The following is a 14,140-nucleotide window of genomic DNA, read 5'->3' as shown; positions in this document are numbered from 1 at the left end:
TATTGGAAAAGAATGGAGCGTCCTGCTCTCTCGTTGACTGCAAGCTTGAAGGAGAAAAGAATTTGAAGCTCTGGTACCACATAAAGAAAAATTAACACAAAAAATGACTACAGATAAATAGACTATCTTGAGAGTGCAGGTTTAGTAGGAGTTTCTTCTTAAAACTTCATTTCTTTTTTAAATTAAGAAAAACCCTCAGAATTTGCATATTTATAATGCAGAAATAAAGTCACAGCTGGTGAACAAATTAGCAGAATGGACCGTTTTAACATCTCAAGCCATCTGAGATTCTAATGTCTCTCTAGGTTTAACAAACCAAGAGTAATTATACCAGAAACAGATGAGGAGTTAAATTATAGTTAGAGAAGGGGAGAAAAGTTAAGGTAGGACATTAAAATTTTATTCTGAAATTATCTCTGGCCACAACAATAAAATTTAACAAATATTCACTGAACAGTCTTACTCCTGTCATCAGCTGTACAATACATACAGTATCATAGAACTGGCCACTAGGATTCAAACCCCTTAGAACACTTTCCATGTTAAGTGGCGACAGCAGCATCTCACAGAAATCTGTACATACATATATACACAGTCCACATTCAACCATTTTCACATATTTTTCAGTACACACAGTTGCAGCATTATTACAGTCACATGTCTAAGTTGTTGCTCGATGAAAACCCAAGCCACTGCCTAGACATAACTGTAGCAGTTGAGCTGAGTATAATTACAGTGAATCTTATATATGTCCATAGCAGAGAGATGTACAAGCCCCTAAAAACAGAGAGTCCACAAATACTTGTTTTTAAATGCTACCACAGCATTATGTTGGGCAATATTAAAACCTTACCAACCAAATCAGTTGATTTTTATTTTAAAAATCTTCTGCTTACCAGAAATATTCTTGATGAAAAAAATTACAAAAATGAATGTTCTCTTCAAAATAATTCACGCTTTTAAGATTCCAATATGGCCCAATGCTACTGATGCCTATAGTGTTTCCTAACATTCTGATGGAGTCACTTAGCATGACTCCATACCACCCAGTAAGTTTAAAAGTGGCTTAAGTGCCTTGCACCCAAATTGTAAAAATCCCTGGCCATCCCTACAAGAGCCAGGCACATAAAAAAAGGAATGCACTTTGGTTCATACCAAATGCCCTGGGATTAATCACACTATAAAATTAAATGGTTTGAGGTAAATTTTTACAAATACAGTTGATTTTTGTCTAGTGTTAGCATAACAAAAAAATATCATTTAAAAAAAATCAGTCTGATGTTCAGATACAACAAAGACCATCTTTAACCCCTTAAACACAGGAATTCCTGGTGTAACTAACCAATGGTTATCTTGCTCAGCGCCCAATGATGGTTCACGCCTTATGGTTTCTATTAAGGCCTATAAATCTAGATATTTAAGACAGATGTTATCTTTGCAGAGGTGGCTTCCATCATTACTACCTCTAGTTCAAAGAGTTAAAGAGGCCAAAAAATGCATGCCCTACAACATGGCATTCAGAACAAAAGGCACATCGTTAACACTAAGGGCACAATTTCTCCTCTAAGATGTTAATCTACACAGTCTTGCATCACTCAGTGTTCCACTGTTGTGCTGAGAACACGCTGGTAGTGCAAGAAACGGAGCCAAGTGAGACTGCAACCAAAGACAAGACAACACTGTGCTATTCCTAAATCCAAAAACAGCTCAGACATCCCTAGACAATGGTAACCTGTGAGACCAAGGACTGTTTCCAAGCCGACTCCTAGTAGCCTATCAGAGCCCTTTATTTAGGTTTTAAGATCACAAAGAGGCAACAGTTTCATTTTAGTCACAATAATTAAATAGGATTCTTCTCAAAGTAGCTGTATCAGTAAATGCTGAAACATGGAGGCTTTTATGAATAAAAGAAATGTCACTGTAGTTGGGGAAAGAAAGGAAGAAAGAAAGAAAGAAAGAAAGAAAGGAAAGCCCCATAGCACTGCACATTATAGTTTGGCTTCAAAGTTTCCGGTTGCATTTGTGGATAAAGCACATCACAAATGCTCTGCTGGCATCAGAAGAACCAGTTTTGTATGGTGGGGGAAAGAAGCAATTTTAATCCACTTCTAAACTGTTGCAAGTATAGCCGTGTTATAGGGGAGTTAGTGATAGCAGGCTCAGGCTCACACTGCGACAACTAAGTGATAATGGGAATAGAACAGGAACCTCTTAAGGGGAGAACAGCTTTTGTAGTTTTTAAATATACTTGAATGACCTAAAGGCACTAAACATCACTAAGAGACTTGTAGTTTTACAAAAGTCCCCAGACCAAATCTTATATTTCTCATGCCTTTAAGCCGATTTTTTAAAAAATTAAATACACAAATTTTTAAGTCCTATAAGCCACTGATTGGGAGAACTGTCACTTAAAATGTAACTTACTGACATATTATTGCACTTCACAGATTACACAGAAATGTGTACAGTATGCTAAAGAATGTGACTAGGGAAATAAGCTATCATTGCTAAGTACAGAAGGTACAAATTAATTTACCAATGGCATCCTTAAATAGTAAAGCAAACAGCAACATCACTAACTTATTAATAAGCTAATCTTATTACTGATTTTTGGCAAATATTTGAAATAATTCCTGAGCATATTTTTCCACCATCAACTGGCAAAGCCTCAAGATAAGAAAAATGTTTTATTCAAAATGACACTTTTTATTTGTTTTTTTTCTTTGTTTTGTTTTTTTGCTTTTTTGTTTTTCTAAAATAAGAAAAAACATAGAATTAAAAAATAAAGAAAAAACTTAACCGGAAACTTTCTTGGCCTCACTGGGGACCATGCTTTAAGTACTTTGTAAATCGATTTACAGGCAATACTATAATATCTGTGCATATAAAAGATTATTTATCCTAATTTTTACTATCCAAAACCTATTGTCCAAACAGGCAGAAATCTTTCTCTATTAAATTGCACATACTAAAAAAATTCTTTCCACGTGCCTTGAAATTGATATATATCACTGTTCATCCATTAGTGATAAAATACTGAAATTTTCACTGTGAAAATAATTATCATTCAGAGAAGAAAATATTCTTTTACCTAACTCTTAGTTACTCTTTCAGGTAAAGTGTCATCCCCACAAAAACACTCAGTGCCATCCAAAAGAAAGTAAAACTAAACAGAGGGATGCAGTTTCCGTGGCTCTTCTAACAAATCAAAGAATAAGTCAAACCATTTAACTCGAGGTTGAATTTCTCCTCCTTTCAATTTATTGTTAAAACTGGCCCAAATGAATGGCCACAGTGACTTCTCTTCACCAAGAGGATTTCCAACCCCTTTTCTTTCTAACGAAAGAATTGATGCTTTCCCAGGCTAAGGGAACCTCAGTGGCGCCTACAGTGTGAACTCACTCTGGCCAGCTAAATCTTCGGAACTATGGAAATCTCCCCCTTAGGTAGCTAGGCTGCTGATCTTTTGGAAACTGGGGTATGAAACTCTGAACATAATGGCAGCTGAAATGGCTCTATGAATTAACAGTCTGGGGTAGGCAGCTGAAGGAAAAAGACACACTAAATGCAGGCAGCAGATGTGTGATAAAAGAGAAAGAGAAGCAGGGAACAGTGGTGGGGGGAGTCCTAAAATTAGGCAGAAAAGCAATTTCATAATCAGAAGGTTTCCTGATTATGACAGCTTGCCATCTTCCCAGAGCCTCGGGAGGAATTCTACATCTCAGCTTCCACTTATCCACTAAATGTTGCTTGGTGGCTTACAGGCATCAGAATGTTAAGTGGGCGGGTTAAACCTGGGCAACACACCATGAGGAAAAAGACAATCTCTAAAGTGCGTTTTTTTCTTAGAGATTTTCACCCTGACCCTTCGTCTTCCACCTCCACTCTGACCCAGGTTAATTTACGGAAAATGGAAGCAAGGCCTGCTGCTCCTGCGGGAACCTAGAGCATGGAGAGAGGAGGAGGACCCCTAGGGGCCACCTCCCTGGGGAGCATAGAGGATGAACCATGAAAACATAGTGATTATGTTTGACCAATCTGTAAATGTGTGGCCGTCATGAAGAAATCAATGGCCTGCCACTGGTATGATCACTCTGCCACACTAAATACAGTAAGGCTCATCTTACTTTTAGAACACAAGAAAGGGAGAAAAACTATTTCAGAAAGTATAAAAACTTAAAGCATTGTCCCCATGTATTTTATAAAAACAAAACAAACTCTTACATCAAGTGCTGAAAAGATAAAAACGAGTCGAGTTTCTGAGCAAATAAAAACAGGTCTGAGCTATACTATTCAACCCAATAAGGCTCAGCTATAACGCATTTTTCAGCTTGCCAGCATCAGGGGGATTGGAGCTCAGCTAACGAGTTTTGGCAACATTGTCCTCTGCTGAATATTCCCATTGGCATCTGTCATCTGTGCCAAATTAGTCCTCAGCTTGGAAGCTGAGCTGGAAGGTGGAGGTAACTTGGAAATCGACGTGATAGCACCAGCGCTGTCCGTGACCCTCTTCACCGCTGTCTTCTCCCCAGTCGGAGGCTTTGGCAATCGCCTCCTGAGCCAGGGGTGCCGCAAAGCCTGGCCCGGGGTCATGCGGACCGCGGGATCCCACTCCAAACACTGTTTTAAGAAGTCAAGGAAAAGAGGGTCATCACATCCCTTCAGTGCGTTCCCCCACTCTCTGCTCTCTGGCGGGCCCCTCAGTTTCCCTCTCCGGGATCGGCCTCCGTTGAGGACTACTGAGCCATCTGAAAGAGTTGTGACAGTGCAGTACCGGGGATAACCCTTGGAGCTCACGAAATTTTTGGCTCGTTTGGAAGCATCCAGGAGTTTCTGGGAGGGCATGCCCAAAAGCTCAATCATACAAGCTAGTTGGTCCCCTTCATCCTCCCCAGGCAAGAGGGGGTAACCTGTCAGGAGTTCCGCGAGGATGCAACCCAGGCTCCACATATCAATGGGCATGCCGTACCTGGCTCCAAGGATCACTTCCGGAGCCCGGTAGAAGCGCGACTGGATGTACGTGTAGACACGCTGGTGCTCATAACAACTGGAGCCAAAGTCAATCACTTTAATACTGCTTCTACCTTGCTGCTTTAACAAAATATTCTCGGGCTTAAGGTCACAGTGGATTATTCTGTTTTTGTGCAAAGCATCCAAACACTGCAGGATCGAGTGGGCAAACTTGCGCACCAGAGGCAGGCTGAAGCCCTGGAATTTATTCTTCTTGATAAGCTCATAGAGGTTCATGCTCAGCAACTCAAACGTCATGCAGATGTGGTTGCGGAAGGTAAAATTCTCCAGCATGTGGATGACGTTCATAGTGTTGTCTTTATCCTGCTTCCGTAGGTGTTCCAAGATTCGGATCTCCTCTGCCGCCTGCCGGTGGAAGCGCTTCTCGTTCCGCACCATCTTCAGGGCCACGTGCTGGTGGACTTTGTGGTCATAGGCCTTGACCACCTGCCCAAAGCTCCCCTTCCCAATGACCTTGAGGACCTCGTACCTGTAAGCCACGTGATCATGGGGCACCTGTACATATGATCCCTGGTCATCATCATAACCCCCATTGTTGGGTCCACCTGTCATGCCTTGGCGTTTCTTTGCATTTGGACCCAAGAAATATATTTCAGGGTAGCTAAAAATCTCATGGTGTTCAAAGGCTGTGAGTTTTTGCATGTATTGCTTCATCGCTTGTTCGGGTGTCATGGGGGTGGCTTTCACCTTCCCCATGCCTTCCATGGACTTGAGAGAGGTGGAACTCCCCTGCCGTCTGTGAATGCTTTCCAGCTGCCGCTCGGGCACCACAGGCAAGCCTGTTTTGCCCACTGTTGTAAGCCCATTTGGTTGTGTTGTAAGCACTGTTCTTTTGTTACTGTTATCCTCAAACAGCTGCTGAACCTGGATCTGGCCGTGGCTGTGGCTGCTGATGTGGAGGTGGTCATTCATGGTGTGCTTACCGCCGCCAATCTGGAATCCAGACAAGAAACATAAACAGAAAGGAAGGGGCCTTCTCTCCAAACGTGATATTAGAAATCAGCTCTCATTACCCAACCCCCAATTTGGCATGAACCTACAGCCACAGTGTGTGTACCCAAGAGATCCCATGAACGTACCAGCAGGGAGAGCGAATAGGATGCTAATAGGCAAGACAGTAAAAGAAAAGGAGGACAGTAGATTGGGCAAGGTTAGGAAACATAGGACAGCCCTGGGAATGCCACAGCTACATAGCCTGGGTCCTAGAAGTCAGTTTTCCTGAAGGCAGGGATCAAACCTTCCTGTTACCATGTTGCACCTAATGTTTAATAAGAAGCCTGGCACATGGTGGGTATTTTAAGCCATAACTGATCTGAAAAGGAAACAAGTGAAGCACACAGGTGACGTGTCATCCACACTGCTGCCCACACCCAGATCACAGTGTCTTCCCCTTTTATTCAGGCATTCTTTACTTACATGAGAATGGGGAATCACATTTGTCCAGCACTCCCTCGCATATCCAGCCCACCTCCAGAAACACTTTATACTTCCCTAGTCCCTGGAGGTTCTAATTAATCTAGGAACACACACAGTAATAAACAAAATGTGCTTCTATTGACAGAGTCTCCCATAGACACGTGTGCCCTAGTTACCTTGCAAACTCCAAACCTTTTTTTTTCTTTTTAACAGTTACTGGGTGTCACTGACTTTAATCAGTTAAGGTCATTCTGTGCAACAAGCTGAACAATTGCCATTCAGCTTGGACCGCTGGATTACAGCTCAGTACCCACACATGTATCTCTACTTCTACAGGCTGTTGTGACCCTCAGCTTTCCAATAAAGAAAAACATGATGTTAATACTGCCACCTCGGCAGGCTGTAGAACTACCTAGGAGGTGTGTCCCCTAAAGAGTTTCTAGATTGGGTAAACTGAGGTGGGAAGAGGCAAACTAAATATGGTTGGCACTGTTCCATGGGCTGTGGTTCAAGACTGAATAAACAAAGTAAACCTAGTATCAGCAGCCTGCAACTTTCTGCTTCCTCCCTGCAGATGCCACACATCAGCTACCTCGGGTTCCTGCCACCATGCCTTCACTGCCATGACAGTGTAGCCGGTCTTCAACTGTGTCAGCCAGAATACACCCCTCCTCCTTTAAGTTGTTTCTGCACAGCTATTTGCTCCCAGCAAAGGAAACAGTAACCAATACAAATACAAAGTGGCAATTTCTATTTCGGGCACACATACCATCCCGGAATAGTCCTATTTAAACAAAACCTACAGGCCAAAGGCAGAGCCCCCACTCTCCTACCCAGAATCCGCCTGGAATTTCCTTCAAGCAGCCCACTAGGGAAATTCTTCCTTGAGATCTCAAAGAATCAACTTGTCACCAAAATCCACCTCACTCATTCAACCAGCTGTAAGGAGGGACTAGCTACAGAGTGGCAGGAACTCTGCCCATTGGGAATTTATAGTAAATAAAACAGTCCTTTGTCATCAGTGCTAAGTCCTCTGTTTGGGGCATTCATATTCTGGGAAGAAAGAAGTACAGTAGAGAAGCACAGTGATTTGAGAAATACCTTGGGAACACCTGGATTATAAAATGAAATTCCGGCCCTTCCTTCCTTACTAACAGGCGATGACCTTCACCGTCTTTTTTTTTTTTTTTTTTTTAACTGACAAGCAGCAAGCATAATGGCCATCTATGGAGTGAGGCTCTGCTCCGCTCACTTCTAAAAGAGAAAGAAGCCAGTTCCTGGACCTGATTTCACGGGATCAAGAATTTTACTTCTCAAGACTTCTAGCAGATTTCTCTTATTGAACACACAGATGATACCTCCATGTAGGGTGGCTTTATATTCCACTAAGGCAGTTGTATCTCTTCCTGCTTCAAAAGCAAGGCAGTCCATAAAAGACATTAGAAAAGTCTTGATCATATACAAAAGCAGCACAAACTTGTTATTGTTCTTTCCCTCTCTCTCTTCCTTCCCTTCCCCATATTTTTAAGATGCCAGAGTTAGCCAAGAACACACTAGCAAAGTCTAGCCCTAGGGAAAGAAAAAAATAAAAAACTTGCCACCATCACCCACCGCCACCTCTCACAGGCTAGGTGGCTGAGTGCTCCATCATGCCCTCATCCATCCACTGCTTTTCCTCCAAAGCCTCATTCACCCCTGTGCTCTCTTTTCTCTGAAGTCTTTCAAACACTGGGGATGAAAAGATTTGAAACCTCTCTCTTCAGGGCAAGATGGAGGACACTTCAGAAGAACCGACATTACTCAGATCTGTGCTTTACCACTCATGAAGCACATTAAGGACAAAATCAACCTTGGGATTTTAGGAGTCCTAAAATGCTAGGAAAAGGAAACATTTTGAGCATCAAGGATTTACTCTGATTTAGGTCATTGCAATTAAATTTTGTAGAAACCAAACATTATTTCAAATATTTTAGTGACCAGAACTAAAGAGCTTGCCCATAACCTGGCCTACCACCTCTCTCCACCTGCCTTCTCTTGCCCTCCTTTAGCAGTATCAGCTATGGCTGCCTGCTCATAGATGGATCTAAGCTTCTATTCTCTTGGGTTTTCCACTCCTACAATTTCCTGGTCCATCCTGCACACAGCCAGGATGTCAGGAGCACCCATAATTGGCTGCGGTCTCTCCTGTGTCCTCTTGCAGACCTGCCCATCCATGCCCCTTTGCCCAACTGCTAAAGGGAGTTTCCACTCCCACAAGCAACTGGAACAAACTCATAACTTCTCTTTATAAAACCAAATGTTTTCTTGCTATCATAATCCTCAACTTTAAAAAAAAAAAAAATTCAAAACAGAAAAAAAGAACCCTCTTCCCAAATAATCACTCTGGCTAATACTTGGGAATCCCTGACAGTGTATATACCTGGAAACCACTCTCAGCATCTGCCCACTTCCCACACTATCATGAAGCCTTCTGTGCCCACTCACTCATGCCCTATCAGTTACATTTCACCTTCTGCTGTTTTCACTGGGACAACTGAGGCAGATATGCAGGCAGCAGACAGACAGACAGACAGACACACACACACACACACACACACACACACACTAGCCTAAACTCCCCAAATCTTTCTCCACAGTGCTGCTTGAGATGGCATGTATATACTGTCCTTCTGAGACTGCTCTTGCTTGTGGCTCATGGCTGCATCCCACTACCACATCTAATGCATGCAGCGAGAACACATCTCAGAGTTCTTCCAGTCTGATCTACATATTGTTGTCTCTCTAAGAGGAACAAGGCTGAACCCTCAGGGTCCAGGGGACACCATGCACTTCACACTCCTCTCTTGTTGATGAAGTCAGTTCTATAAAAGTCACACATGAAATCCGGCTCTGGCAGTTACTGTATGACCATGGGTAATTTACCTTATCTCTCTGAACTGCAGTGTCCTTGTGTGCAGAAAGGTTCCAGGCTACCTCGTTAGGGCTCTTAGGGAGATTAGAGGTGTGTGTGTGTGTGTGTGTGTGTGTGTGTGTGTGTGTGTGTAAAGTGTGTGGCATAGTATTTGGCAAGTGACAGCTATTACTACTATCCTTTTCTGATGCTGCTTCGACTCCTCTTTCCAGTGTTCAGATGAAAAACTCCTACTGACTCTTCAATGCCCAGAACAGAACTCTCGCCTCCTCCGTATGATCTATTAAACAACTCCCTCTGTACCTACAGGGAATTGTTTTATTATTAATGCTTGATTTCACTCAGTTTTGACAAAAAGTGCACTCGGCTGACTGCATAAAATTACAGGGGGCTGAGTGAAGGGGGGTGGGTCACTTCTTGTTTTTCTTAAGTCCCCATTAACACAAGCTCAGGTACACAGTAAGCACTGAATGTCTCCTAAATAGAAGAATACACATCAAGAAATGTCTCTTGAAGTCACTCTTCAGCAATAGTGTTTGCATCTTCAAAAGAAAACATGAAGTCAATGCTGAGGGAGTTGGGAAATATCCCAAGAGGCCCAAGTCACAAGATCTTGCCGGGCCTCCAAGGCAAAGGACGGCTGGTTAAAAAGTACCCATAGCAGATATCTTACAACACCCAAGAGCCTTACACATTCCAGGAGTTAAAGACATTCACTTGATGGTTCCAGTCAAAAAGAGGATTTGGGGCCCCCAACAGTGCAGGACTCCAAAATCACAGCTCAAATCAAATGGACAAAACTGATACATAGTAGGTGGGGCACCCAGAAAAGCTAGATATGCTAGCACCATATCATAAACATAAGAACTCTGAAAATCCTTCCCTCCCACTTCAGCCTTTTGAAGTCAGAAACCATGGGTTGGTCCTATTAGCTAGTGAAGTACGTGTCATATTCAAGAATACAAGCGGAAATGAACGCAGTGGTTTAAATACCCACAACTAGATGTGTCAAAGTGGAGAGACCCACAAACCCCTCCTCTAATCATGACATATTTTAGTATTGAAAATTCTGTGTGAATGAAAAGTCTAAGAAGTCTGGTGCTTTTTCTCTTGCAATACCAAAATGGCAAGCAACACATGCTTCAGTGTGCTAAGGATTTCTGGGTGTTTTAAAACCTCTCAAAGTCATCTTAGAAATGTTGGGGGTGTTATGGGAATAAAGTTGAGAAGTTAAAAAAAAATCACTGATGGGTGATTTAGAAATTCGAAGTTATAAAAATATATACCAATATTTTGGAATTTATAAAGATGAAAAGGTTTTAAAATAAATATTTTGTTATCTCCCACATATTGTTATAAGAAAAAAAAACTAATGAAAATCAAGATACAATAATTACTAGTTTTACTTTTAGGACAAATTGACCTAAACTAAATTACTACAGGATAAAATAAAAGCCACACAAAAAAGTAGAAAACAAACTACCATGGAAAATTCCAAAGTTCACAATCCTATCATGTGTTTAAGGGCAGAGATGAGAAAGCTCCTATGATAAATCTTTTCTCACTTAATGCCCTTTCTCCCTACTCATTCCAAACACTTTTTTCCAGATGTAACTGTTCTAGAAACAAACACGTAAACACTTCTGAAAATGTGAAAGGCTGTGTGATACATATTTGAGTTGGCTACAACTCCTGACAGCTCAGTTAACCTGTGGAGTCTGCATCCTCAGGTCAAAATGCAGGAGGACCAGATTAAACTCTGTGGCCCTGAATGCCCTTGATCTGGGCAATCTGTACTGTTACACAAACCAAATCAAAATTAACAACACTGGAAACACAGAGCCTCGATTTCAGAACCTAGCATCTAATGATGCCTGGCAACTAAAATTTACCTTCCAATTAAAAACAGCCACACCACACACAGGCCACACACAGCAAAACACAGGCATCTCTCCTGAGAAATACCTTCACATCTTTTCCTTTCTAACGCCCCACAGGCGGTTCTGCTACTGCAGCTTCTCCCAGTTTTAATACATATTTCAATTGCAAAGAAGTTCTGGTTAGGTAAAGGTCATCCTTAAACAGAACTGGGAAACACATGCAAACCAAGTCATCTTTTCCAGCTCACATCGTGTCACGTGATCACATCAACACGATGGGGGAGAGAAATGGATGTTGTATTTTCCAAACTGTCAGATGATCCTAAACCAGCCAAAACAGAAAAGCCAAACCCCTAAAACCAATGGTGGTTCCTTAACTAGGATGCCCGTGTGACAATAACATTCCTCCTCCCTGAAGGCTCTCTTTCCCAGCAATAGTCTAACCCACACGAGTTAATTCGTGTGTAATGAATCTCCAGCCCCTAGGATAGATACACTGAGAAAAACAGAATGAGAACTAACAACAAAACGTGTTCTATGAGATTGGTCTACCTCTCTTCCATGTCTACAACACAACTGAAGTCTTTCCTCTCCTGAAGTCTCCCGTGATAAACAAGTTTCAGTCACACATGACCCTCAGAGATGCTCCCTGCAGATCACACATGGTGCTTTTAAGCAACTTTTCACTTAGCAACAAAATCGTATGTCCTGCAAGCAACCTCACACAGAACCAGGCCCATCCTAGGGTGTTCGCGAGCCTTTGGGAAAAAGACCTTTGAAACCATCACCTTCTCCAAGCGTACACCTCCTCTAGGCTCGAGGTCACCATCCAAAAACCATCGCTGGGAGACGAAAAAAGGTACATGCTGAAGTCGAATCTCTGCAGCCACCAATCCCAGGCTCAGCAACCCTTTCCCCCAGGGCCTCAGGGACCACAGCCCTTGTCAGGTGCCCTTCGCTTGCCACCAACAAAGCAAAGCTGTCCCTTTCCTTTTGAGTAATACCCATGTCGAGGATCCTACGGGGTGGGTTGTTTTGTTTTGACTACTGCTGTGGCTCTTATTTTTGTTAATGTTAATTACAATTTCTGCTGTGCTCAAACCTGTAGCTCCCATAAAACATGCTTACACACGCGGGGGACAATTGGCGGGTGCTCCCTGCTGGCTGGAACCAGGCCTCGGAGGCTCTTTGGGGGATCGATTTTCCGGGCAGGGTGGCCTAGCTGTCCCCTAACACATGTTTCTATAAATATCCCCTACCCCTGGGGTTGGGAGGAGATGTTTACCGGGTCGGGGGAAGGGAGCTCTGGGAAGCAAAGATGAAAAAGGGGGGGGGGGAGGAAAGCCGCAAGAAGGAAGTTCCCAGGAAAAGGAGCCTGTGGGGTGGGCGGGCTCCAGAGGGAAGCGAGGGGCCCACGCCACGAATCTCCTTTGTGGCAGCAGCTCGGGGCTCGCCCAAGTTGCAGAGGGCGGCGTCGAGGACAGGCTCCTGCCAGGGGCGTGGAGCACTCGGCCCTCTCTTCCCACAGTCAGAACCCCACAAGCCCAGGGTCTGCCTGGCGCCCTCCCGAAGCCGGGTCTCACCGTGTGGGCTGCGGTGGCAGCGTTGCTGGCCCTGAGAGGCGGCAGGGCGATGGGAGAGGGCGGGCCGGTTCCCACTCCGCTTCGGGGAGCCCCCGCGCCGATCCCCGGGGAAGCCTGAAGCTGGCGTACGGCGGTGTCCCCTCCTCGGCCTGGGAGCCACGCGCGGGAGGAGACAAAAGAGGGTCAGGGTGGGGGGAAGAGAGCCACCCAGACCCCCGCCCCCGCCCCGGTGGGCAGCGAACCCCCTCTTCCCGGGAGAAGATGGAGGGAAGACACCCTGCCCGGGAAAAGCCGGCGGAGTGCAGGAAACAAGGGGGGTCGGGACGCGGCTCCCCGGCGCGCAGCCGCCAGCTGCAAAGTTAAGTTCGCGACCCGGCTGGGAGCAGTGCTGGGCCGGAGCTCCGTGGCCCACGTCGCCGGGCCGGGGGAGGGGAGGGCGAGCCACCGAGAGAGCGCAGCAAAGGGGCCGCGCTCTGGACGCCCCTCGCCCAACCCACAGGGTCCAGGGCTCCCGGGGCATCCACGCGTTAGCCCATGCCCCGCGTCTCCGCCAGGGTCCCGGAGCCCTTACCGGTCGGGTAGGCGGCAGGAGCGGCGGCCGAAGGTTTCCTGGCTAACATGGCCGCGGGAGAGGAACGTGCATGGCAGGGCTGCCCTCTCCGCCGGTCCCGCCGCTACTCGTCGCCGCCGCCGCCGCCTCCTGGTCGCCCCTCACGCGGGTCCCCCGCGCCTCGTTGCCTCCTCGCGCCCGCTACAGCCAGACACACGCAGTCCGCTGCATCCCCTCGGCCCGGGCCCGCAGCCGCGAGCCCCCCGCTCTCCTCCTCGCCGCCGCCGTCCCCCTCGTCCTCGGGCGGCTGCTGTACCCCCCGGCCCGTGCACATGCCTCGCCCTCCCCTGCCGCACCGCTGGCCTCCCCGATTCCCTCACATCGGGGCCGCGGGGAGCAGGCTGCGGCCGCCGGGACCCACACACTCGGGAGCCTCCTCCCGGGCCCGCGCGCGTCCACGCACACTCGCACACACGCTCGCACCCGCGGCTCGCGCCCGAGAAGGCCAGTCCCGCCCCGCCGAGGCCCGCCCCGGACTCCCCCGGCCCCAGCCACACAGGCTCGCCCGCACCCCACCCCCTACCCGCCACCCCGGGAGTCCCTCCCCCTCTGATCTTCCGCAGAGCCGCCCTCCGCTCCCAGGAAAACTGCAGCTCCCGCTCGCCCTCCGCCTCCCCTGCGGCCATCTGCCCACTCCCCGGGTCCCCCGCGCCCCTGCAACGCCCCTCCCGGCACTACCGTGCAACCTACCGCGGCCAGCCTCCTCCCG

General features: G+C 46.1%; 1 protein-coding gene across 2 annotated transcripts; it reads right to left on the bottom strand.

The window, feature by feature from the left end:
* Nucleotides 1-378: 378 nt before the first annotated feature.
* Nucleotides 379-13,532, bottom strand: Dyrk2 (dual specificity tyrosine phosphorylation regulated kinase 2). 2 transcript variants are annotated; one of them, XM_027392325.2, is made up of 3 exons: nt 13,393-13,531; nt 12,822-12,970; nt 379-5,964 (listed from the first exon to the last, which is right to left on the bottom strand). In XM_027392325.2, the coding sequence occupies exons 1-3, from the start codon at nt 13,439-13,441 to the stop codon at nt 4,357-4,359; spliced, it is 1,806 nt and encodes a 601-aa protein (XP_027248126.1). In that variant the 5' UTR covers nt 13,442-13,531; the 3' UTR covers nt 379-4,356. The 2 variants fall into 2 exon arrangements, with proteins under 2 accessions (XP_027248126.1, XP_027248127.1); XM_027392326.2 differs by lacking the exon at nt 12,822-12,970 and having other exon boundaries at nt 13,393-13,532.
* Nucleotides 13,533-14,140: the final 608 nt, after the last annotated feature.

This window comes from Cricetulus griseus (genome assembly GCF_003668045.3).
Source record: "Cricetulus griseus strain 17A/GY chromosome 1 unlocalized genomic scaffold, alternate assembly CriGri-PICRH-1.0 chr1_0, whole genome shotgun sequence".
NCBI classification, from domain to species: domain Eukaryota; kingdom Metazoa; phylum Chordata; class Mammalia; order Rodentia; family Cricetidae; genus Cricetulus; species Cricetulus griseus.
The sequence above is the reverse complement of the archived record's forward strand: the minus strand, read 5'-3'. Positions and strand labels throughout refer to the sequence as shown.